Source organism: Peromyscus maniculatus, chromosome 1 (genome assembly GCF_049852395.1).
Source record: "Peromyscus maniculatus bairdii isolate BWxNUB_F1_BW_parent chromosome 1, HU_Pman_BW_mat_3.1, whole genome shotgun sequence".
Taxonomy (NCBI): Eukaryota; Metazoa; Chordata; class Mammalia; order Rodentia; family Cricetidae; genus Peromyscus; species Peromyscus maniculatus.
This window is the reverse complement of record NC_134852.1, coordinates 24755761-24780748: the sequence shown is the minus strand read 5'-3', so window position 1 is coordinate 24780748 and position 24988 is coordinate 24755761. Positions and strand designations below refer to the sequence as shown.

At 53.4% G+C, this 24988-nt stretch overlaps 1 protein-coding gene across 8 annotated transcripts in view; it reads left to right on the top strand.

Moving 5' to 3' along the window:
* The window catches only part of Bicra (BRD4 interacting chromatin remodeling complex associated protein), a 76348-nt gene extending 54311 nt beyond the window's left edge, over positions 1-22037 (top strand). For 7 of the 8 annotated variants that reach the window (XM_076572066.1, XM_006991448.4, XM_076572057.1 and 4 more), the window contains 10 exons: positions 2683-4626; positions 5018-5197; positions 12833-13471; positions 13620-13800; positions 14034-14143; positions 16130-16191; positions 17241-17389; positions 17578-17672; positions 17839-17941; positions 20132-22037. In XM_076572066.1, the coding sequence (XP_076428181.1) occupies positions 2683-4626; positions 5018-5197; positions 12833-13471; positions 13620-13800; positions 14034-14143; positions 16130-16191; positions 17241-17389; positions 17578-17672; positions 17839-17941; positions 20132-21249 (4581 nt within the window). In that variant the 3' untranslated portion in view covers positions 21250-22037. The remainder of the gene's footprint in view (positions 1-2682; positions 4627-5017; positions 5198-12832; positions 13472-13619; positions 13801-14033; positions 14144-16129; positions 16192-17240; positions 17390-17577; positions 17673-17838; positions 17942-20131) is intronic. The other variant, XM_076572070.1, reaches the window with a different exon arrangement.
* Positions 22038-24988: the final 2951 nt, after the last annotated feature.

Here is a 24988-nt window from a genome sequence, read left to right as displayed (position 1 = left end):
GTGTGTACATCATATATGCACAGTGCCTGTGGAGTCCAGGAGAGGGTGTCGGATCTCCTGGGACTGGAGTTACAGATGACCGTAAGCCACCGTGTGGGTGGTGGGGATCGAACCCTGGTCCTCTCCAAGAGCAGCCAGTGCTCTTAACTGCTTAGCCATCTCTCCATCCTCACTGGCTGTGTGTGTGTGTGTGTGTGTGTGTGTGTGTGTGTGTATTCCGGGGACTGAACTCAGATGTCAGGCTTACAAGGCAAGTCCTTCCCGGACTGAGCCATCTCCCTGGGTGCCCTGCCCTTTTCTCCTGGGTCACACTGTTGCTCCCGCCCTCCTCATTTCCTTCCCTGGTCCCTGTCACTGTCATCCTTTGAACTTGTTACTTTATGAAGAATTTTCCTTTAGTTTTCCATCAACCATACCATCGTTTTCTAAATAACCTTTTATAATAATCATCAAGTTTAGAAAAACGACTTAGATTCATAGATCCAGTTACCTGGTGACCACTCTGTCTTTATTAAGACCTTTATTGAAATTTAGGTATTTTGGTTTTCTGAGACACGGTCTCATGTGGTCCCGAACAGCGAGGAACTCACTGGGTAGCTGAGGGTGGCCTTCAATTTCTAATCCTTCTGCCTCTACCCTCAGGGGTTGGAATTATGGTTGTGCACCACCACACCGCGTCTGTGCTGGGAACCAAACCCAGGTTCATGTTCTCTAGGCAGGCCCTCTACCAACTGAGTCACGTGCCCAGCCCCAACCCCGAATCTTTCATGTAGTCAAAATCAGAGGAGTTGACAGGCCTCATGCCTGTGTATTCCTGTGGTACTCGGGACCATAGGCCCAGTGAGCTGTGTTTGCCACTGGTCACAGTCACAGTGAGGATGGCACCGGGCTACCCCACCCCCCACCCGTGTTGTGGGCTGTCTTTCCTCCAACCCTGCTGCCTCATATTGAACTTTGGAGCCAGACAAGTTTTGTATGCGTCATATATGACATCACACGCTTACCTTCCTATGGCAACCCTTGGGGAGCAGCTGGGTCCTTGTACAGCCTGTTACCCAGAACTCCCGGCAAAGTTTGCTCTTAAACAATTAAAGCCAGGCGGTGGTGGGCACCCCTTTAATCCCAGCACTCAGGAGGCAGAGGCAGGTGGATCTCTGTGAGTTCAAGGCCAGCCTGGTCTTACAGAGTGAGTCCCAGGACAGGCTCCAAAGCTACACAGAGGAACCCTGTCTCGGGGAAAAAAAATAAAAAATAAAATAAAATAAAAAAAAAAAACAGAAACCAGGCGGGCATGGCAGTCCCAGCACTTGGAAGATAGAAGCAAGAAGATGTGGAGTTCAAAGTCATCCATGGGGTCTGGCGAGATGGCTCAGTGGTTAAGAGCACTGGCTGCTCTTGCAGAGGAGTGGGGTTTGTTCCCATATGGTGGTTCACAACTGTCTATAACTCCAGTGCCAGGGAGTTTGACTTTCTTCTGGCCTCTTTAGACACCAGGCACATACATGTTGTCCAAACATATGCACAGGCATGCATGTACACACAAAATAAAATAATTAAAAAAAAAGTCATCCTTAGCTATAGAGCAAGTTCAAGGCCAGCCTAGGCAACATAATGAGTTCTTACCTAGCCTGGGCAAACAAAGGTCATCCTGGGCTATATAGCAAGTTCCAAGATAGCCAGGGCTATACAGAGAGACCCTGTCTCAACCTCCCTCTCCCCCCCCAAAAGAAGAAATTCATTAAATGCTCTTAGTTTGTAGGGAGTATTGGACCCATAAATAAATTGTGGGTCTCTGTGACTATAATTTCATTTTTTTTACTTATTTTGCATGCATCTCTGTGTGTGTGTGTTTGTGTCTGTGTGTGCTCATGTGTGCATGTGCACATGAGTTTACCACAGCATGTGTGTGGAGGTCAGAGGACAACTCTCAGGAGTCAGTTCTCCTGCCTGCCACCTTGTGGGATCCAGGGATTGATCTCAGGCTGTCAAGCCTGCATGCAGTCATCTGTCTGCAGAGCCGTCTCATCTGCCCAATTGACTATTTAAAAAAAAATGCAGGCAGCTCTCTGTGAGTTCAAGGCTACCCCGGTGGTCTATATAGTGAGTTCCAGGTCAGCCAGGGTTACATAATGAGGCTCTTGTCTTTAAGAGAGAGAGAAAGGAAGGAAGGAAGGAAGGAAGGAAGGAAGGAAGGAAGGAAGGAAGGAAGGAAGGAAGGAAGGAAGGAAGGAAGCATTTATGTATATATATGCTTTATATACATATATGTATATAAAGCATTAATGTATATATGCATGTGTGACACATGTGTGGGTAGGGATATATGGCATGCACGTAGAGGTATAGCACAGTTTTAAGGAGTCACTTGCCTCTTTCTACATTGGGAACTGGAGCTGGAACTCAGGTTGTCAGAATTGTTGAGATGAGCGCTTTTACCCACTGAGCATTCTTGCTCACGTCCGTCCCCAATATTCTTATTACCTTTTGCTGATAGGTGCAGATGGAGAAACGGGGGTCAGATTAGGCGAGCTGCAGGTTGCACAGTCAAGCCTACAACCAAGCTAGGGTTTGATCTGCATCCAGCCACTTTCAGACAGAAAATTATTGGATTCTAGTGGCCTTTGACACCAAGTGTGACCCTTTGCTGACCTCAGCTCTTGTCTTCTCTTGACTGCCCTCCAGCTCCATGTGCAGGAAGCTCCCGGCAACCACCTAAACCCGGAGCCCAGCCAGCCTGCCCCTAGCGTGGACCTGGACTTCCTGGAAGATGATATCTTGGGCTCCCCTGCAGCAGGAGGAGGTGGAGGGGGCGGTGGGGGCCCCGAGCAGCCCTGTGACATTCTCCAGCAGAGTCTTCAGGAGGCCAACATCACAGAACAGACCTTGGAGGCTGAGGCTGAGCTGGACCTGGGCCCCTTCCAGCTGCCCACCCTACAGCCCGCCGACAATGGGGCCGGTGCTACTGCGGCCACGGGAGCCGCTACGGTGGCCACGGGACCCCAGGCCCTCTTCCCCGGCAGCGCAGATCTGCTGGGGCTGCAAGCTCCGCCCACTGTACTGACCCACCAGGCCTTGGTGCCACCTCAGGATGTGGTCAACAAGGCCCTGAGCGTTCAGCCCTTCCTGCAGCCTGTGGGTCTGGGCAACGTGACCCTTCAGCCCATTCCGGGCCTCCAGGGCCTCCCCAATGGCAGCCCTGGGGGTGCCACAGCAGCCACCTTGGGTCTGGCACCTATTCAAGTGGTGGGCCAGCCCGTCATGGCCCTTAACCCGCCCACCTCCCAGCTCTTGGCAAAACAGGTGCCTGTCAGTGGCTACTTGGCTTCAGCAGCCGGGCCCTCAGAGCCAGTGACACTGGCCTCTGCCGGAGTGTCCCCCCAGGGGGCCGGCCTGGTCATCCAGAAAAATCTCCCAGCCGCAGTGACCACCACTCTCAATGGGAACTCAGTGTTTGCCGGGACAGGGGCCGCCACGGCAGCAGCCAGTGGCGCACCCTCGGGACAGCCGCTGGCGGTGGCCTCGGGCCTTGGCACGTCACCACTGGTACAAGCACCCAATGTGATTTTACACAGAACCCCCACGCCCATCCAACCCAAGCCTGCGGGGGTGCTGCCCCCCAAACTCTACCAGCTGACACCCAAGCCCTTCACCCCCACAGGGGCAACCCTTACCATCCAGGGTGAGCCAGGTACCCTGCCGCAGCAGCCTAAGGCCCCCCAGAACCTGACTTTCATGGCGGCAGGCAAAGCTGGCCAGAACGTGGTGCTGTCCGGCTTCCCCGCACCGGCCCTGCAGGCGAATGTATTCAAGCAGCCACCAGTCACCACCACGGGGACAGCTCCGCCGCAGCCCCCCGCGGCCCTCAGCAAGCCCATGAGCGTCCACCTCCTCAATCAAGGCAGCAGTATCGTGATCCCAGCCCAGCACATGCTGCCTGGCCAGAACCAGTTCCTGCTGCCAGGCACCCCAGCCGTTCAACTCCCCCAGTCACTCTCTGCCCTGCCTGCCAACGTGGGTGGCCAGATCCTCACGGCCGCAGCACCCCATGCGGGCGGACAACTCATTGCCAACCCGATCCTCACCAACCAGAACCTGGCAGGCCCACTGAGTCTAGGCCCAGTACTGGCACCCCACTCGGGAGCGCACAGCGCCGCGCACATCCTCTCCGCAGCCCCCATCCAAGTGGGCCAGCCCGCTCTCTTCCAGATGCCTGTGTCGCTGGCCACCGGCAGCCTGCCCACCCAGAGCCAGCCGGCCCCCACTGGCTCCACCGCCACCACCGTCCTCCAGGGCGTCACCCTGCCCCCCAGTGCGGTGGCCATGCTCAACACCCCCGATGGACTGGTGCAGTCCGCCACCCCAGCTGCTACCACTGGCGAGGCCACGCCCGTTCTGGCAGTTCAGCCTGTCACCCAGGTGCCCTCCGCTGTCACCACGTCACTGCCTGTGGGTCTCCAGCAGCCACAGGCGCAGCCGCCTCCACAGGCCCCTACTCCACAGGCGGCCACCCAGCCTCAGGCCACCCCTCCTCAGGCCAGCCCAGAGAAGATAGTCCTGGGGCAGCCGCCCCCTGCGGCCACAACGGCCATCCTCACTCAGGATTCCCTCCAGATGTTCCTGCCCCAGGTATGGGGGAGCATTGAGAGAGGGAAAGGGTCGAGTGGCAAAGAGCTGAGCCGAGGCAGCTAGTGGGGGCCCTGGGGATGCCCACAAGGTTCGTAGGTTGTCTGGCTGACAGACAAGTGGTGGGATTGACAGACTGACAGGGGGCATATTTGGTGAACTGACAGACAAGGGGGTGTATTTCAGCGAGGGAGTACGTATGTAAGATATGGGTGGATGGAATGATGGACAGGCGGGCGGAACACACAGGGCGGTGGATGGAGGTTCTGGGGTCGGCCTGCCCTGCGCCTCATGTCTACAGTCCCCCGTGAGATTGAGTGGGGGTGGCAAGCTCAGATGGGAGCCCACGGCCTTTCTGGGGGCGTTCTGACCCTGTGTGGGTGGCCCCTTGCAGGAGAGGAGCCAGCAGCCCCTCCCTACAGAGGGTCCCCACCTCTCGGTGCCTGCCTCGGTCATAGTCAGCGCCCCGCCTCCTGCCCAAGACCCAGCCCTGGCCACACCCGTGACCAAAGGAGCTGGCCTCGGCGGCGCTCAGACCCCCGACAGCCAGGCTTCCCCAGCTCCGGCTCCCCAGGTAGATGCACCCTGGCAGCCCGGCCTCCTCCTCCTCCTCCGCGCAGCTCCCCGCTCTGCCCTGCCTGCCTCTGTCCCGCTGCCTTGGAAAACGTGCGCTTTGTTCTTCACTCTTGTGTTCCCTGAATGTCTCCTGGCCACGGTGCACATTTGAGACCAGGGCCAGCCCAGGGAGAGTCCAGCTTTAGATGGGGACACAAGTCACGGAGCGTTGGGGAATGACTTCTTCCAGTATTGGGCAACACAACTCTTTTTTTACATTTCAAAACATACTAAAGTCAGACATGATGGCGCCTTCTTGTAACCAGTACTCAGGAGGGTCAGATGATCGGGGTCGTTCTTGGCTACATAGGGAGTCTGAGGCCGGCCTGTGCTACATGAGACCCTGTCTCAACAACAACCAGAAGAACCATGCTGAGATCCTCAGCCCCTCCTGAACAGGGCTCTTGAATTTCCTTTCAGTCTGGACATGAGCATGACCATACATGAACACTCTGTCTTCCAGCTTTATAAAATGCATGCTGTGCCTAGGTTCACACTTGTATCTGTTGTTTAAACTTGACCTTGGCGGCTGCGTAGGAGACCGTTGTGTGGGTGCGTTATTCCTTTAGCCAGTCCTTGGTGGCCTAAAGTCACTCCTGGTTTTTACTTGTTATGAACAAGGACACAGATAATGGCTCTGTGTGGGTAGCATTTTGCAGGATAAATTATTGTGTTATGATCTGAGTTTGAACTGAGAGCTTTGTGTGTGCTGGGCAGGCATTCTCCCACTGATCCACACCCCAGCCCCTCACTGGGGGATTCTAGGCAGGGGCTCTACCACTGAGCCACACCCCAGCCCCTCACTGGGGGATTCTAGGCAGGGGCTCTACCACTGAGCCACACCCCCAGCCCCTCACTGGGGGGTTCTAGGCAAGCACCTACTACTGAGATACATCACGAGCCCTTTGAACATTTTTATTTTGGGACATAGTCTTGCTAAGTTGTCCAGTTTAAGCCTTTCATGTATTGTCCTGCCTCAGAATCAAGTCCCTGGGCATACAAGTCTTTGACCACACATAACTTAGAATAAGTTCTTTAAACTGAGTTTTCTGGGTCTAAAAGATGTATAGCTTTATATTGTAATAATGTCTCCAAGCTGCCTTCTGTGAACTGTCAGTTGGTAGAACTTTGTCAGCAGTATATAGAGGTGGCCAGTGTGCTGTGTACTGATTTTAAAGTTGTGTTTTATATTCATTGTCAATGAAATCAGGCAAGTTTTTATACCTTTAAGAGCTATTTATTCTATGAGATTGTTTATATTCTTTGCTGTTTTCAACTGTTGCTTCCTAGTTAGTGTCTTGTTGATTTGTGGATACTCTTTACATATGAGGAAAGTGAGCCTTTGGTCTCATGTGAATTGTAAGCACATGAGAAGTTAAGGCAGGCTGCCCTTGTACTCTAGAGAAGCGGATCTTTAACTTGTTTTAAAAAAAGAAAAAGAAGGCCAGAGGAGAGGAGGAAATTGGAAAAGACCATATATTGAATTGGCAAGGGGCTGGATGGCAAAGTCAGTGTGGACTTGGTCTTGAACAGCCATGATTTTGCATGCAGACTGCCTGCCATATAACTTGAACGTGTTTCCTCTGTCTGGATTGAAGGTGGGGAAGAGGGCTTAGGTTAAATCAGTGAGCCAGTGTGTCCTCCACACGCAGTAGGAGCTTGCTTGTGTCTGCTGTAGTCAGAACCTGCAGCTGCTGCAGGTGAGTGTATCTGCATGTGGCAATGTGTGCTCTGAGGTCAGAGGCACTGGATTCCCTGCTGCTGGAGTTACAAACTGTTGTGCCCCACCCGATATGGATGCTGGGAACAGAACTTGGATCCTGGTGGAAGAGCAGCAGGTGCTCTTAACCACTGAGCCAGCTCTCCAGCTCCGTCCTTTTATACTTTTTCAATGCTGGCAGTGAATGTCCCTAGCAGGCGGGGCATGTAGTTGACAAGCCGTGGTCTGAGGGAACTGTGGAGGGTTGGGGAGGGGAGAGCCCTGGCATTTTCCATCACCTCTTCTGGGTCCTGCAGTCTCGGGCAAGATGCTTATTTCTTTGTACCTTAGTTTCTTTACCTCTCGAGTAAGTATAATGACAGCAGCTACTTTACAGAGTTAGGACACATATGTAAACGCGTGTATGCTGTGTTCTTACACCAGGCCTAAGCAACACTGAGACAGCTCTTGACCAAAAGGAGCCAGGCAGCTGAGTGTGGTGGTTCCTACTTGCAAGCCTGCCAACTACCCCCTGGGAATCAGAGGCAGGGAGACCCAGAGGTTCAAGGTTATCCTGGGCTTCGGAGTAAGCTCCAGGCTAGCCTTCAGGACACAAGACTCATCAGACATGGCTCAAGCCTTGAATCCCAGGACCTAGAAGGCCGAGGCAGGCAGGTTTCTGAGTTCAAGCCATTCTGATCTACATAGTGAGTTCCAGGCTAGCCTGGGCTACGTGAGACTCTTGTCTTAAATCAAGAAACAAGAAAGATGTCAGGTTGGGCTGCAGTCATGTAAAGGCTTGCTGAGGCTGGTGAACCTGCCTCCCAGCTCAGCCTGTGTGGGCGTCCGAAGGGACAGGTCGCAGCAAGTCATGGTTGGCTTCCCCACAGCAGATGAGTAGTGAGTACCAGCTGTGGGTGGGAGTTGAGGCCTGCTTCTTGGTCTAGTCTCGGAAGTGACATGATCACTTCTGGGGAATTCCTGGTCACAGACACTAATCCTGGGGTGGTGTGGGTGTGGGTTAAATATAGGGGTGTCTTAGAGACTGGTAGCAATTTTTTTTTAAGATTTATTTTATTTATTATGTAAACAGTGTTCTTTCTGCATGTATGTCTGCAGGCCAGAACGGGGCGCCAGATCTCACTGTAGATTGTTATGAGCTACCATGTGGTTCCTGGGAATTGAACTCAGGACCTCTGGAAGAGCAGACAGTGCTCTTAACCAACCTCTGAGCCATTTCTCCAGCCCCTGCAAAATTTGTTAATTTTTTTTTTTTTTTGGTTTTTTCGAGACAGGGTTTCTTTGTGTAGCTTTGCGCCTTTTCCTGGAACTCACTTGGTAGACCAGGCTGGCCTCGAACTCACAGAGATCCACCTGCCTCTGCCTCCTGAGTGCTGGGATTAAAGGCGTGCGCCACCACCGCCCGGCTTGTTAATTATTTTTTAATGTGTACGGATATTTTGCCCGCATCTATGTATGTCCACCACTTGTATGCCTGGTGCCCACAGAGGCCAGAAGAGGGTGTCAGATCCCCTGGAAATAGAGACGGTTGGGAACTGTCCTGTGGGTGCTGGGAACCAAACCCTAGTCCTCTGGAAGAGCAGCGAGCGTTCTTAGCCAGTGAACCACCTCACCAGCCACCATCAATCTTTCTTCCTACGTGTTTGCTTTCTCTTAGTACAAACTCTTTTTCTTTCTGGATCCTTTGAGGCTAGGCTGTACATGTTGCCCCTGCTCTATACTCCTGAGATTTTAGTGCAGTATTACAGCTCTGGGGAACGACTTTCTCTCTAATCATTGTATCAGTCAGATGTAATGTACATCTATCACTGAAGCATCCTGGAGGCTGAGGCAGGAAGATTGCTGGAAGCTTGAGGCTAGTCCGAGTTATAAAAGTCATAAACAAGCAAACCAAACCAAAAAACCTGCTTGTTTTGTACCATTGTGCAAACTGTAGTCTTGTACCCCTGTTGTGCTATTGATTAGCAAAGCTAGCAATTCGGTGTGCACACGGCACGGCTGCTTGATTCAGTTTTGCACTCCAGTTTATGTGTTTTAAATTTCTTCTTACGTTTGTTTTGCGTGTATATGTTTATGTGCGAGCGCACATGTGCCAGAGTGCACCTCTGGAGGTCAGAGTGCACCTCAAAGGAGTCTGTTCCCCCTTCCCACTGGGTAGATCTGGGGTTTGATTTTGGGTCTATAGGCTTGTGGACAGCGCCAGCGCCTTGTCCACTGAACCAGCTCCCCAGCTCTCACAAACCATCCTTGCTCAGCCTTACGGTCCCGTTTCACTAGCTCTCCCGTGCCCCCGTGTGGCCATTCACTGGAAAGGCATTTAGGATAATGGAAAGAACTGGCTTTTCAGAGGCACCAGGACACTAATCTGCTCTCCTTACACTGGGCTATATTATGGTTTGCCTACGTAAATAAGGCCACAGTGGATATCCCTGTGAGCAAGGAGTGGAACTGTCTTTCAAGATTTATGTATTTGAGATGTGTGGTGGTGCTGTACACCTTTAATCCTAGTGCTCGGGAGGCAGAGGCAGGTGGATCTCTGAGTTCGAGGTCAACCCAGTCTACAAAGTGAGTTCCAGGACAGCGAGGACTGTTGCACAAAGAAACCCTGTGCAAAAAAAAAAAAAAAAAAAAGAAAGAAAAGAAAAGAAAAATTTTATTTTGTATGCATGAATATTTGCCTACATGTATATATTGGTGCCCTGCCTGGGGTGTGAGGGGGCATGTCAGCATGTCACAAGATGCTGTTGGACCCCCTGGAACTGGAGTAAAGGGTGGTTGTGAGCCACCATATAAGTGATAGGACCTGAGCCTGGGTCTTCTGGAAGAGCACCCAGTGTTCTTAACTGCTAAACAATCTCTCCAGCCCTCTTTTTATTCTTTATTTTGAGATAGTGTCTCACAGTTGTCTGGGCTGACTGTAAGCTCACTCCCTCGCCCAGGTTGGCCTTGCAATTCTCCTTCGTTATCTCTAGCCCTCTTCTTGTCTGCATTTTCTTTTTTTATTTTATTTTATTTTATTTTTTGATTTTTTGAGACAGGGTTTCTCTGTGTAGCTTTGTGCCTTTCCTGGATCTCACTCTGTAGTCCAGGCTGGCCTTGAACTCACAGAGATCCGCCTGCCTCTGCCTCCCAAGCGCTGGGTTTAAAGGCGTGCGCCACCACCGCCGCCCCGGCATTGTCTGCATTTTCATCCCAGTGCTGGGTTAGAACCCAGGGCCTTATGCACTCTAAGCACACATCTTTCCACCCAGTTACAGTGTGAGTCCCTTGAACTCTTTATAAATAGTTCTGTTGTTTTTGGTTATGTCTGTGTGGGATTGTGCTCTGGAGTGCACATGCCCAAGAGTATCAGAGATGTCCTGTGCACTGGCGCTGGAGTTACAAGTGGTTGTGAACTGCCCAGTTTGGGTGTTGAGCCAAGCGTGGGTCCGCTAGAAGAGAAGCCAGCGCTCAGCGTAACTGCTGAGCCATCGCCCTGCCCTCCCCCTCCCCCTTTACTCTTTGAAAAACATTAAGGTGGCTGATGGTGGTGCACACCTCTAATCTCAGCACTTGTGAGGCAGAGGCAGAGGCAGAGGCAGGTGGGTCTCTGAGATTGGAGGCCAGCCTGGTCTACAGATCGAGTTCTAGGACAGCCAGGGCTACACAGAGAAACCCTGTCTTGAAAAGAAAAAAAAAAAAGAAAAAGAAAAGAAAAGAAAGTTAAGTGAAACATTTTATTTGTGAAAAGATTGGTTCAAAAATATCCCTACAGGGAGCTTGGAGAAGTCTGACTCCAGTTCCAGGGGATCTGGTGCCCTCTTCTGGCCTCTATGGGCCAGACATACATGCAGGTAAAACACCTATATATATTTAAAAAAAAAAAAAAAAAAAAAAATCCTTAAAGGACATCAACACAGCTCTGCCCTGCCTTGCAGGTAGATACTTCTGCCCCACCCCCATCCTGATGCCCCTTCAAATTTTTCTGTGTTGCATGTTCCTGGAGAAGAACAACCAAGTTTAAGGTTTATATGTTTTGTTTAGCTGAGGATGACCTTGAACTCCTGACCCTCCTGCCTTGAGCTCCAAAGTGCTGGGATCACAGCCCTTGAGCCGCTGCGCCGGGCTGATGTAGGGCTGGGACTCGAACCCAGGTCTTCGAGCATAGTAGACAGACATGCTGCCGACTGAGGCACATTCCCGACATAAGGAAGCGTTGAAGTCACCAGAGCATGCTGCTTTCTGCAGAATTGCTGGAGGAAGGTCCCCTTCACTGTGTGGCAGGCCCAGAGCGGCTACCCTGCCCCGCGTTCGGAGCTGGCAGCGCTGGAGGGATGGTTGCTTGACCTAGTTTGTTTCTAGGTGTATTTTACTTCTTAGTTGTCAGACGTTGATCAGGGCGAAGCTTGGGAGAGTTGCTCAGAGTGCCCCAGACTTAGAGGCCAGATGCATAGGGGAGTGACACCATGCAGAGGTCCAAGCAGTAATGCTGAGCTGCGGATCACCTCTCAGTGTAGAGCAGTGGTTCTCAACATGTGGGTCGCGACCCCTTTGGGGGTCGAACTTCACTTTCACAGGGGTCGCCTGAGACCATCAGAAAACACAGATATTTACATCACGATTCATAACAGTAGCAAAATGACAGTTACGAAGTAGCAAGGCAAAGAATGCTCTGGTTGGGGGTCGTCACAACATGAGGAACTGTATTAAAGGGTCGCAGCACTGGGGAGGTTGAGAGCCACTGGGGTGGAGAGAGGAGCCCTCAGGCTCTCTGGTCTTGAGTCCTTGTGTGTGTGCCCATGTGCGTGCCACAGACCAGGTATGGAGGGTAGAGGACAACTTGTGGGAGTGGTTCTCTCCTTCCACCATGTGGGTTCTGGGCATCAAAGCCAGGTCATCAGGCGTGGCAGCACGTCTTTACCTGCTGAGCCGTCTTGCCAGTCCAGTGTCCCGGGGGTAGAGGCTTTGAGCAGGGTGGGGGCCACGTGAGGGCCTACAGCTCTAGCCCCGCCTCTTCTGGGTGGCAGACTCCCTCTGCAGCTGAAGTGAGTGAGAGCAAACCACACTGTGAGGCCATCCTGGTGGTCAAGTCAGTGCTCTAGGTCAGTGTCAAGGTGCCGGCCAAGTCTTGGGTACACAGCTGGCACTCACTGGTTGCATAGTGCCTGCTGTGGTCATGACTTAAGGGTGACAGTGGCCGAGGCCTGCTTAGGTGGAAGGACAGCGCCCTAGTGGGGGATGCAGGCTGGATGGTGTGCCGATGGCTTGGGCACTGTCTAGAACTGCCACACACATATACCAAGGGGGACATGCAGCTGGGGTCACGGGCACACTGCGTCAGGCAACAGAACCCAGGACCCAAGCATAGTGCCCAGGACACACCACCCGCACACCCATTGCCCATGGTTGGCCATTTCCTGTTGCCCTCTCGTGCTCCCGGGTCGTGAAGCTTCCCACCCTGGCCAGCAGCCACCTGTGCCGAGTGGCGCCTATGTGATGTCATGCAGGCACCTCCCTGTGCTCTGCTCCTGCTCCTGCCTCCTGCTCAGCAGCTTGCCCGCCAGTGTCCCTGCCGCTGCTTCCTCCGCTGCTGCCAACCCGCACGCCCTACCTGCAGAGCTTGCCTTCATCTGCCGGGTGGGGGTGCACAGGGGAGATCAGAGGGTAGAGGAGGGCGTGGGGGGGGGACGACGCGCGGCGACAGAGGTGTGGGTAGGAGAGGATGCAGTGGTGGCGGTGGGGTCCTGCGTCGGGCGGGACTGGGGTAGGCGGGGAATGGAGCCTTTGGGTGGGGTGGTTGAGGTCTGGGTGAAGGGTGGCTGGGATTACAGTGTCTTGGGAAGGTGGAAGCCAAGGCCGATCTGAGTCTGTCTCTGTCCCCCTTTTTCTGCACAGATCCCTGCAGCTGCTCCACTTAAAGCCCCGGGCCCCGCCTCCTCCCCATCACTACCTCACCAGGCCCCCCTGGGAGACAGTCCCCACATGCCCTCCCCACACCCTGCCAGGCCCCCTTCCCGCCCACCCTCAAGACCCCACTCGCGCCCTCCATCCCAGCCCCAGAGCCTGACCTGCCCACCCATGGAGCCCACCCTGCACCCCTGCCCTCAACCCCAGGGTCCCCCAACTCTGCCTGGTATCTTCGTGATCCAGAATCAATTGGGTGCTCCACCACCAGCCGGCACCCCAGCCCCCACGGCCCCAGGCCCACCCCAGACCCCTCTGCGGCCCCCATCCCAGCCCCCTGAGGGCCCACTGCCCCCGGCCCCCCACCTCCCTCCTGCCTCGACCCCCTCCTCCACTGTGGCCTCCTCCTCTGAGCCTTCCACCAGGGTGCCAGTCCCCACACCCCCTGACTTCCAGCTCCAGTTCCCACCGGGCCAGGGACCCCATAAGTCCCCCACTCCGCCACCAGCCCTCCACATGGTCCCTGAGCCTTCAGCGCCCCCTCCACCACCACCTCGGACCTTCCAGATGGTAACTGCCCCCTTTCCAGCGCTGCCCCAGCCAAAAGCACTTCTGGAAAGATTCCACCAGGTAACGATCAGTAGGGACACCTAACTTCCCAAACTGGCCCCCTGCCCCGCCCCGCCCCGCCCTGCCCTGCTCACTATATTTCTGGGTGCATCTGGCCACCCCCACTTCGATCCCACGCCCCACCCCTCAGCCACCTGTCCTTCCTCAGGTACCATCTGGGATTATCCTCCAGAATAAGGCTGGGGGCACCCCCGCCACCCCACAGACGTCTACTACCCTGGGGCCCCTCTCCAGTCCTCCTGCCTCTGTGCTAGGCAGCGGACAGGCGCCGCCTGGGACTCCTGCCGCCTCCAGCCATGCCCCAGCCTCCACGCCTATGGCCACCACAGGTAGGGAGAGGAGCCTGCCTCAGCAAAGGGGTCGGCGGTGTAGCGGAGCCCAGGCTGCTGCCCCACCCTCCTGGCACCGCCGCCGCCGGGCGGAGGAAGGAAGGCAGACGGCCCAGGTCTCAGGAATGAGGCATTGGTGGGAGGCCTGTGGGATGGGAAGGGTGCTCACAGTGGAGGAAGGGCCTTCATGCTGGTGACCCCTTGGGTCCTCTCCCTTCCTTGCTCCACCCTAGGCCTCCCCCCTCTACTTCCTGCCGAAAACAAAGCTTTTGCCAGCAACCTTCCAACCCTGAGTGTGGCCAAAGCTGCTGTGTCCGGGCCCGGGAAGTCCCCAGCACTGCAGGTAAGGAACATCGGGGTAACTAGGGATCGAAGAGTGAGCTGGTGAGAGAGAGATGGACATGGGACACTGTGCAGGGGCAGCTAAGGCGTGAGAAGAGCTAGCTAGGGGCAGGGGTGTGTGGGCCACCAATACAGTGGTTTAGATGTGGGCTAAGGCCATGGCTCAGTGGTAGAGCCCCTGCCTAGAATCCCCCAGTGAGGGGCTGGGGGTGTGGCTCAGTGGTAGAGCCCCTGCCTAGAATCCCCCAGTGAGGGGCTGGGGGTGTGGCTCAGTGGTAGAGCCCCTGCCTAGAATCCCCCAGTGAGGGGCTGGGGGTGTGGCTCAGTGGTAGAGCCCCTGCCTAGAATCCCCCAGTGAGGGGCTTGGGTGTGGCTCAGTGGTAGAGTCCCTGCCTAGAATCCCCCAGTGAGGGGCTGGGGGTGTGGCTCAGTGGTGGAGCCCCTGCCTAGAATCCCCCAGTGAGGGGCTGAGAGTGTGGCTCAGTGATAGAGCCCCTGCCTAGAATCCCCCAGTGAGGGGCTGGGATGTGGCTCAGTGGTAGAGCCCCTGCCTAGAATCCCCCAGTGAGGGGCTGGGGTGTGGCTCAGTGGTGGAGCCCTTGCCTAGAATCCCCCAGTGAGGGGCTGGGGGTGTGGCTCAGTGGTAGAGCCCCTGCCTAGAATCCCCCAGTGAGGGGCGGGGGGTGCGGCTTGAGGATGGAGCATTGGCTTGCACAAACCTCTGGACTTGGTCCCTGTCGTGGTAAAGAAGTTTAGGCAGACCCATTATCTCAAACTAACTTTATGAAAACTAGATTCACTGGAGGGAGAGAGGAGACGAGGAAGGATATTAATCATGGTGAACTCCAAAGGCCACCAGAGGAGACCTGTCCCGGGCTGGCACGGAGGGAACACTGGTGGAGAGCACCAAGGGCTTGGACCTGCTTGTTAATAGTCTTCTCCCACAGCCTAGGCCACATCTCCCAGATTTGTTTCCTCCTTCCCTCCCCGTCTCCCTGTCTCCCTGCTTTTTTTGTCTTTCTTCTCTCTCTGTTTTATTTGAGGCAGGGCCCTGACTGGTCTGGAATTCACTATGTAAACCAGGCTGGCTTTGAACTCATAGACACCTACCTCCTTCCCTCTTTGGTTTTTGAAATGGTCTCTATCCAAGACTGTCTGTAAACTCACAGACAACCCACCTGCCTCTTCCTCCTTGGTGGTGGTGGGTGGTGAGGGTGTCTCTGTAGCTGAGGCTCTCCTTGAATGGGGTCCCACCTGTGCCTCCCAGCTGCTGGGTTTACAGATTGTCCAGTTTGCTATCTGTTGCTATGATAATAAGACTGTAACAAGCCGGGCGGTGCTGGTGCACACCTTTAATCCCAGCACTCAGGAGGCAGAGGCAGGCGGATCTCTGTGAGTTCGAGGCCAGCCTGGGGTACAGAGTGATATCCAGGACAGCCAGAGCTACACAGAGAAACCCTGTCTCCCAAAACAAAACAAAACAAAAGATTGTAATCAAAAGCAGCTTAAGGGAGGGAAGGTTTGTTTGTCTTACACTTCCGGTCACTGCCCGTCATTGAGGGAAAGTCAACTGAAGGGCAGGAACAGATGGTGGAGGAATGTTCCTGACTGGCTCACTCATGGGCGCGGTCATTCATTCACTGGCTCATTTTCTCTCTAGGCTAGCTTTCTCACAGAGCTTAGGACCACCTGTCTAGGAATGCTGCTGCCCACAAAAGGCTGGGCTCTCTTGTATCAGTTAAGATAATCCCCAAAGGGCAGGCGTCAGTTGAGGTTGCTTTTCTCAGGTGACTTAGGCTGTGTCAAGCATAATGACACCACACCTGACTTTCCTTGCCAGGTTTCTCTTGATGGGCGGGGATGCTGTAGCTGCGGGCCAGCTCCATTTACCATCTATGTCCTTGGCTAGAGGGGGGACCATAGTCTGAGGAGACAGAGAAGGCTTCCTCCTAGTAGCACCTGTCACTCACCTTTCCTCCTTCCGCAGTATGACAGCAAGTTGTGTAGCCTGAAGAAACAGCCCCAGCTGCAGCCCAGCAAAGAAGCCTGGTGAGTGACAGCCACCTGCCCCGACCACTCCACAAAGTCCCAGCTCCAACTCTCCCTAGGGGTGGGCATTCCCTCTTGACCTCAGTTTCCCTTCTTCTGAGGGAATGGTGGAAGTGGGTCAGTGGGGGACATGGGCAGGCTGTTGATGTCAGGGCTGTCAAATGTGGTAGGGAAGAGCCAGGCAGAAAGTGAATGGGTGACTAGAAGCCAGGGGTTTTCGGATGGACCACTGGGTTAAGAGTGCATGTAAGGTTGAGGGTCAGGGGGCTGGAGAGAGAGACGGCTCAGAGGTTAAGAGCACTGACTGCTCTTCCAGAGGTCCTGAGTTCAATTCCCAGCACCTACAATGGTGGCTCACAGCCATCTATGGTGAGATCTTGCGCCCTCTTCTGGTGTGAGGGTAGACATGCAGGCAGAACACTATACATAATAAATCTCTCTCTTTTTTAAAGTTTGAGGGTCAGGGAAGATGGGGAACAATATTTTGAGGGAGTCAGGTGAACTGAATAGGTGGTGAGATGGCTACCTGTTGGGTGAGGGCAGGCAGGCTATTTTGAGAACTCGGAGGAGTACGTGGGCCTGCCCCATGGTGCCAGAGGGCTCGTCTTCCAGGCTTGTCTGGTGGGGGACGTGGTCATGTGATGGGGAAACCCAACCTACTGTAGTAGGAATTCTGTAAAACAAAACAAAACAACAACAACAAAAACCCCACAACTTTGAAATAGAGCAGGCACTTAGACCCTCCTAGGCAGCCCCGCTCCTACACGCTTTCTTAGGCCAGAGGAGGTGGAGAGGTCCTGCCCCCTGGTGGCGGGAGACAGAACAGCATGGACCTTAAAGTTCCCACCTAACTCTCAACCCCTCGCTTTCTCCCTTGGATGCCCTTCGGTCACCTGTTAACTTTGGTCCATGGCCAGGGAAGCCGTGAGACAATCGGAATGCAGGGAGCCAGGTTGGCGCCCGAGCTCTAGCCCGGGGCTGAGGTCCAGGATCAGTTTCTCTGGCCCTCACCCCCAGCTCTGTGTATGTGGTCTAACCTCTACCCCCAGCTTCCTGGAGCATCTGCACAAACATCAGGGTTCCGTCCTGCACCCCGATTACAAGACAGCCTTCCCCTCCTTCGAGGATGCCCTCCATCGCCTCCTGCCCTACCACGTCTACCAGGGTGCCCTCCCCTCCCCCAACGACTACCACAAAGGTAAGGCCTCCCCTCGGCTCTCCTCCCGTGTCCCCAAATGCCCTCAGCTCAGCCGCCAGCCCTTAGCGTTCAGACCGCAGAGCATGGAGTAGGGTGAACACGTCGCACTTGGCCACGGGTGCCCTGTGCCGTCTCATCTACTCATCCCCCAACCCACCTCCCGACCTGTGTGGTTTTTCTTCTTTCAGTGGATGAAGAATTTGAGACTGTCTCCACACAGCTCCTCAAACGCACCCAGGCCATGCTCAATAAATACCGGCTCTTGCTTCTGGAAGAGTCCAGGGTAGGATTCTGAAGCCGCTGGGGTCCCTGCCCTGCTGTGAACAGGACAGGGATGGGCGGGAGGGTGGGAGGGAGGTAGATGGTCTGAGAGGACCAATCACATCCTGCCAGTTTCATCTCTTCCCCAACTTGCTTTGTCACGTGTCCTTTATCTCACCCCACCACAGAGAGTCAGTCCTTCCGCGGAGATGGTTATGATCGACCGAATGTTCATTCAGGAGGAGAAGACCACCCTTGCCTTGGATAAGCAGCTCGCCAAGGAGAAGCCTGGTGAGAGGGGAGGGGAGGGTGGAGCCGGCATCCCGCACCTGCCATGCACCTTGCCAATCAGCCTGACGTGGAGGTGCACAGGGAGGCAAAGGCAGGAGGGTCTCTGTGAATTTGAGTATAGTCTGAAAACAAAACAAAATCAAAATCAAGGATTGTGTTGGGCGATGTTACCCTTCTTCGCCACCAGGGGGATCCCCTCCTGCCTCCCTTGTAGTAGCTCCCTGAGAGTTTCCACTCTAGAAGGGAGGAGGAAGGGCTTTTCTTTTTCTTTTTCTTTTCTTTTCTTTTTCTCTGTAGAAAATAGTAAAAATGATAACATGTCCCAATAAGCCCTTTTAAGCCAAATGATAGCTGAATTATACATATAAATATTGATTAGATTCTGGGATACAGAAGAAACCTATCCTCATTTGTTCAGAGAGCTGTGTTTTACTTAAGTTGTGGGAGTGAGATTCCTATTCATCTTCCCCTTCACTGTTTGATTTACGGCAGACATTTTTCTAAAGGCTAATCCATAATCTAAAAAGATTTTAGCCTCCCCTCCTGAAAGTACAGCCAGCGTATTCTTTCACCAGCTTGATATGGTACAAATTCTCATCCTAATAGTGAAATGTTTCACTAAAGCTTGCCCAGTGATTGGGAGAAACCAAAGGAGGAGCTTTCCTGCCAGCCTAGTGACGCAAGCACAGGGGAGAAGCCCAGGGGCTGAGGCGCGCACGCAGGGGCTGAGGCGCGCACGCAGGCGAGGCGCACACGCAGGCGAGGCTCCGGCCACACCCACTCTGCCTCCACTCTGTGCCTGAGCCACCCTAAGAACCAGCTTCCCGCTTGCTTTTTGCACTTTAAGCATCTTACAAACCTTATCCTTTCTTCAAACAAGCATGGCACCACACCGCAGCCCCTGCTTTTCCAAAGTCCCCCTGAAGCATTCTCCCACATCCAGATACCATTATTCTCTTGAAAAAATGCACCACTCTGCTTCCCCTACCCCAGTCCTGGACCTTTTTGTGTACTCACAGGAGTCACTAGTGTATAATCTTTCTGAATCCCTTTGAGGTATGTTCTGGAGCTTTCTGACCTTAGGAAGGCGATGTGATGCCTACATGTGTCTTCTGAGTGTCACTAGTGGCCCCGGGAAGGACCCTGTGATCACACACAAGACTTTTTGTAACAAGTTTGATGGGCAGCATGAGATAAACCAAAGCTATGAGCAGCCAGCCAGGGACCATGGGCGTGCCTTATCTCTATAAGAAAACAAGGAGGGCTGGAGAGATGGCTCAGAGGTTAATAGCACTGGCTGCTCTTCCAGAGGTCCTGAGTTCAGTTCCTGGCAACCTCGTGGTGGCTCACAACCATCTGTAATGAGATCTCGTGCCCTCTTCTGGCAGGCAGGGATACATGCAGACAGAACACTGTATACATAATAAATAAATAAACCTTAAAAACAAAACAAAAACTTTAAAAAAAAAAAAAAAAGAAAAGAAAACAAGGAAATAACTTGCAGCATTTGTTTGTTTGTTTTTGAGGTGCTAGTGTTTAAACTCAGGGCTGGGAGCATGCTAGGCTAGGACTGTACTGCTGAGCCACGCCCCCAGCCCCTCACTGGGGGATTCTAGGCAGGGCCTCCACCACTGAGCCACACCCCAGCCCCTCACTGGGGGATTCTAGGCAGGGGCTCTACCACTGAGCCACACCCCAATCCTGTTTTGTTTTGTTGTTTTTAGCTTCACTTTTTTAGAGACAGAGTCTCACTAAGCACTCAGGCTGGCCTTTGTACTCCAGATCCTCTTGCCTTAGCCTCCCGAATAGCCAAAATGACAGATATAGGCCACTACACCCTGCCTGGGAGTTTTAGGGAGGGTTTGGGAGTCCTTGATAAAGGGATCCTGCAGAATGGGATGACCCAAGAATCTGCTCGGTCTAGACCAGGACGTCTCAACCTCCCCAATGCTGTGACTCCGTAATACACTTCCTCATGTGGGGGTGACCCCCAGCCATACAATTATTTTCATTGCTATTTCATAACCTAATTTTGCTACTGATATGGGACTCCTAAAGGGTTTGTGACCCACACATTGAGAACCATTGGTTTAGACTCTCCCTGGACCAGGCCATAAGATATTCAATGCCTAAGTACCTCTCTCAGCTTAGCTACTAACCCTGAGGGTTTTCTTTGTTCCAACTCCACAGACGAGTACGTGTCTTCCTCCCGCTCCCTCGGCTTCCCTGTCCCAGTGTCTTCCGAGGGTCACCGGCTCCCCAGCCATGGCCCATCATCCTCATCTTCCACATCCGGAACCTCGGCCCAGCCCCCTCCCCACCTGCCCACCAAGCTAGTGATCCGACACGGCGGGGCTGGCGGCTCCCCTTCAGTGACCTGGGCTCGGGCGTCATCTTCCTTGTCATCAACGTCCTCATCCTCATCCTCATCCTCTGCCGCCTCATCCTTGGACGCAGATGAGGATGGCCCCATGCCCTCCCGCAACCGGCCACCCATCAAGACCTATGAGGCCCGCAGCCGCATCGGCCTCAAGCTCAAGATCAAGCAGGAGGCCGGCCTCAGCAAGGTGGTGCACAACACCGCACTGGACCCCGTGCACCAGCCCTTGCCTGCGCCTGCGCCTGCACCTGCGAAAGGGGCGGAGCCTCCGCCGCGCCCGGCCCCACCCCCACCTCCTCCTGCCACGCAGGCGCAGATGAATGGCACTCTGGACCATCCCCCGCCTGCAGCACGCAAATCCACAGTGCCTGCGCCCTGCCCACGCCTACCATTGCGCAAGACCTACCGTGAGAACGTGGGCGACCAAGGTGCTGCCGAGGGTGCGCAGGGACGGCCGCGGGGTACGAACAGCCCGACCCCACTGCCTGCCAAGGTGGACGAGGCCACCAGCGGGCTGATCCGTGAGCTGGCTGCCGTGGAGGACGAACTGTATCAGCGTGTTCTGAAGGGCGGCCCACCACCCCAAGAAACCCCAGCCTCTGCCACCAGCCAGGGCGCCACCGAACCCAGCTGGGAAGCACCCGCACTGCCCCCGGCCAAACGACGCAAGTCTGAGTCCCCTGACGTGGACCAGGCCAGCTTCTCTAGTGACAGTCCGCAGGACGATACGCTCACTGAACATTTGCAGAGCGCCATCGACAGCATCCTTAACCTGCAGCAGGCCCCTGGCCGGACACCCTCAGCCTCATATCCCCACACAGGGCCCACACCCGGCACCCCCACATCCCCAGCGCCCCTGCACAGGCCAGACGCCTTTCCGCCCTCCAGTCACAACGGTGGCCTCGGTGCCAGGACGTTGAACAGATAACACTGGGCTGCTCCTGCGGCCCCTGTTGGGTGCCCCCAACCCCACCTCCAGGGGAGCAGCCTGGCAGCCGACTTCCACCTCTAAGGGGACACTAAACCAGTTCCCCTGACAATTCTTGCCTAAGTTATTTGAGTCACAAAGGCCTCCCCACCCTCCTGCTTCCACATTGGCTAGAGAGTTGGGATGGGGCGTGGGCTTTCTAGGGGAAGGGGGGCTGTAATGTACAATGTTCCCCCCCTGGCACAGGACAGGCCAGGGGATAAGAGTGAGTGTTTCCCAGGACTGGGCTACTGGGTTGGCACACTGGTAACATCTGAATACCAGGCCTTGTCTGATTGGCTTTATGGATCGCTGTCCAGGGCGCTCAGAGAGACCTCCAGACATGCTCCGCTCCCTTCGCGTTCCCCACAGAGCCTGGAAGATTAGGAAACAAGGACTCAAGCCAGTGTCCCAAAGTATCTGCGTCCCATCCATAACGTGCACACACCTGAGCCATTCTGTGTGTGTGCATGCACGAGAGAGTAAGAGAGATCCCCCCACCCCCATCCCTCCAGAGGAACAAGACACGGGGTCTTCCTTCCTCCTCCCAAGCGTCTTCCCTGTATTCTTGCCTCCAACCCACCATGCCACGTTTTGAAATCTCGGAGACAAAACTAGTACTGTAAGATAAAGTTTTTTTTTTTTTTGTACTGTATTTATTGTGTATAACGATTTTTTTAAGGGAGAATTCTGTACATCTAGAACTCTTGTAAATTAAAAACCGATCCTTTTTTTTTTTTTAAACTGTATTCAGGCCCCCTCCGGCCCCTGTTGCTTTTGGGTGTTTTATTTGGGGAATGGTATTGGTGGGTTGGGAACCAAGCCAACAGAGAGGAGTTTAATATGTTGGGTGAGTGTCCACTGGGTGCTAGGCCATGTTCTAAGCCCTGTGGGGTCATGAGATAGTTGCAGGTGCAGGACTTTCCAGGACTCAGATTTTATCGCTGGGACTTAACATGAGAAGGAAAGAACTGATTCCCACACGTTCTCTGACCACCACGTACGTGCAGGGGCGTACATGCCCACACACAAATAAATGTAAGGGTGTTTTTGTGTTTTTGTTAATTAGAAGGTAATTTGGAAGTCCCTGCTTCTGAAACCAATACTGTCTGTTCTTACTCTCCCCATGTATGTAGTGTGGACTTTACTTGAAAATGCTCTGAACCATTGCTCTGGGGAACATGTGGGATTGGGACCCTAGCAGTCTAATGTCAGTGTTCTCAACCACCCAGGCAGCACCTTGTTTTAGACAGTTTGCCCTTCACAGACATTTGTGGGGCTGCAGAGACAGCTCCGTGGTTAAGAGTGCTTACTGGAGAGATGGCTCTGGTTAAGAGCACTGACTGCTCTTCCAGAGGACCTGGGTTCAATTCCCAGCACCCACATGGCAGCTCACAACTCTGTGTAATTCCAGTTCCAGGGGACCTGACACTCACGACAAAACACCAAAGCACATAAAATAAAAAGAAAAGAGTGCTTACTGCTCTTGCAGAGGACCAGGTGTGGTTCCCAGCAGCTGTATATAGGGGCTCGTAACTGCCTGTAACTCCGTGTCTAGGGATATGGTGCCCTCTTCTGGTCTCCTTGGGTTCCTGCACACATTACACATTAAATTCACATGGTCACAGCATACACCTAGACACACCTAAAACAAATCTTAAAGACACTTAGGGGTGTGGTGGCACATGCCTGTCATCCCTGCGTTTGGGAGGTGGAAGCTGGAGAATCAGAAGTTCAAAGCTATTCTAATTACTTGGGGAGACCAAGGTCAGCCTGGGCTATGCAAGACCCTGTCTCAAAGCACACATAAATAAGGGTTGGAGAGATGGCTCAGCAGTTAAAAGCACTGGCTGCTCTTGCAGAGGACCTGGGTTTGCTCCCCATCACCCACTTGGTGGTTTATGGCCATATGTAACTCCAATCCCAGGGTATCTGACATCTTCTGGCCTCTGGGGGCATTGAATGCACGTGGCACACAAACATACAAGCAGGCCAAACACCCATACACATAAAATTGAAATAACTTATGAATTTAAATAAATACATAAAAATTGAAAAAACAAAACCTTGGTTATATATGCAGGAGGTCCTGGGTTCCATCTCTGGCATCTTATAAATTGGGCATGGTGGTACATGCCTGTAATACCAGAACTCTGGACAAAGGCAAGAGGACCAAAAGTTTAAGGTCACCCTCTGCTACATACTGGGCTGTTATGAGACTCAGTCTCAAAAAAAAAAAAAAAAAAAAAAAAAGCCTGCAGACATTGGGATACGGTACCGTGGATCGTGGATGAGAGTTCATACTGTGCAAACAAAGACCTGAATCCTGCACCCCAAAACTCACAAAAAAAGCCAAGTGTTAGCTCAAAGCTCTTATTCCATCTTACTCCAGCTAGGGTAACAAGGGCACAAAGCCCGGGGATTGATAGAGGACACATACCTTCCTCTGGCTTCTGCCCATGCCACACACACTCGTGCATACAGGCATAAACCACATACAAAAATAAAAATAACCCCTGGGCACTGGGCGACAACAGTGAGCCAGTTAGATGGTGGCATTCTTGTGGTCGATGCCTGGTGGTGTGGTGGGCACCATTTTCAGAAAAGCAGCTGTTTGCTTGCTAGGTATGGGTAGACTCCCCAGCATGTGGGAGGCTGAGGCAGGAGGATCATTAAGGCTAATTTGGGCTGCTTCAGGGGACCGTATTTTATTTTATTTTGGTATTTTTGAGATAGTGTTTCTCTGTGTAGCTAGGGTGTCCTGAGACTGGAGGCCAGACTGGCCTTGAACTCACAGAGATCCGCCTGCTTCTGCCTACTGAGTACTGGGATTAAAGGTGTACACCACCACAGCCTAGCTAGGAGACCCTATTTTAGAAGGCCAAAATAAAACACGCCGTGTAATGTATAATACCGCAGTGAGAACCGGTCTGAGAGTACAAGCGTGCACCGCGATGCTGGGTGTGTCCTGTGCTGGAGAAGGGAACCCAGGGCTTCATGCATTCTGGATGGGCACTCTACCAACTAAGCCACATGCACTCAAGTTTTTGGCGTTCTACTTGTTTGTTTGTTTGTTTTTTTGTTTGTTTTTGACACAGGGTCTGACTATGCAGCTTTGGCTGGCCTGGAATTTGCTATGTAGATCAGGCTGGCTTCAAATCATAGAGATCTGCCTGCCTCTGCCTCCCAAATAATGGGATTAAAGGCAGGCCCATACACTTAGATTTTTAAAATTACTGTTGTTACAATTATGTTTTTTGTTTTGTTTTGCTTTTGTTTTGTTTTTTGAGACAGGGTTTCTCTGTGTAGCTTTGCGCCTTTTCTGGAACTCACTTGGTAGTCCAGGCTGGCCTCGAACTCACAGAGATCCGCCTGGCTCTGCCTCCCAAGTGCTGGGACTAAAGGCGTGCGCCACCACCGCCCGGCTACAATTATGTTTTTAAGACAGGATCCCACCAAATAGTCCAAGTTGGCTTCAAATGTACCATCCTCCTGCCTTGGTCTCACTAGTGTTGGAAAATATAAGAATGCACAGGATAAATGATTGGTATACCTGCTGCAGGTACTGTCTACTTGTTTACTAAGAGACAGACCGGGAGGGAGCCAAACACTGGAGGACCAGGCACAGCTCGAACCAAGGACTACACGTGCGAGCCTGTGCATGTCTCCACAGTGTCCGCCAGGGGGCGCTCGAGGTCCG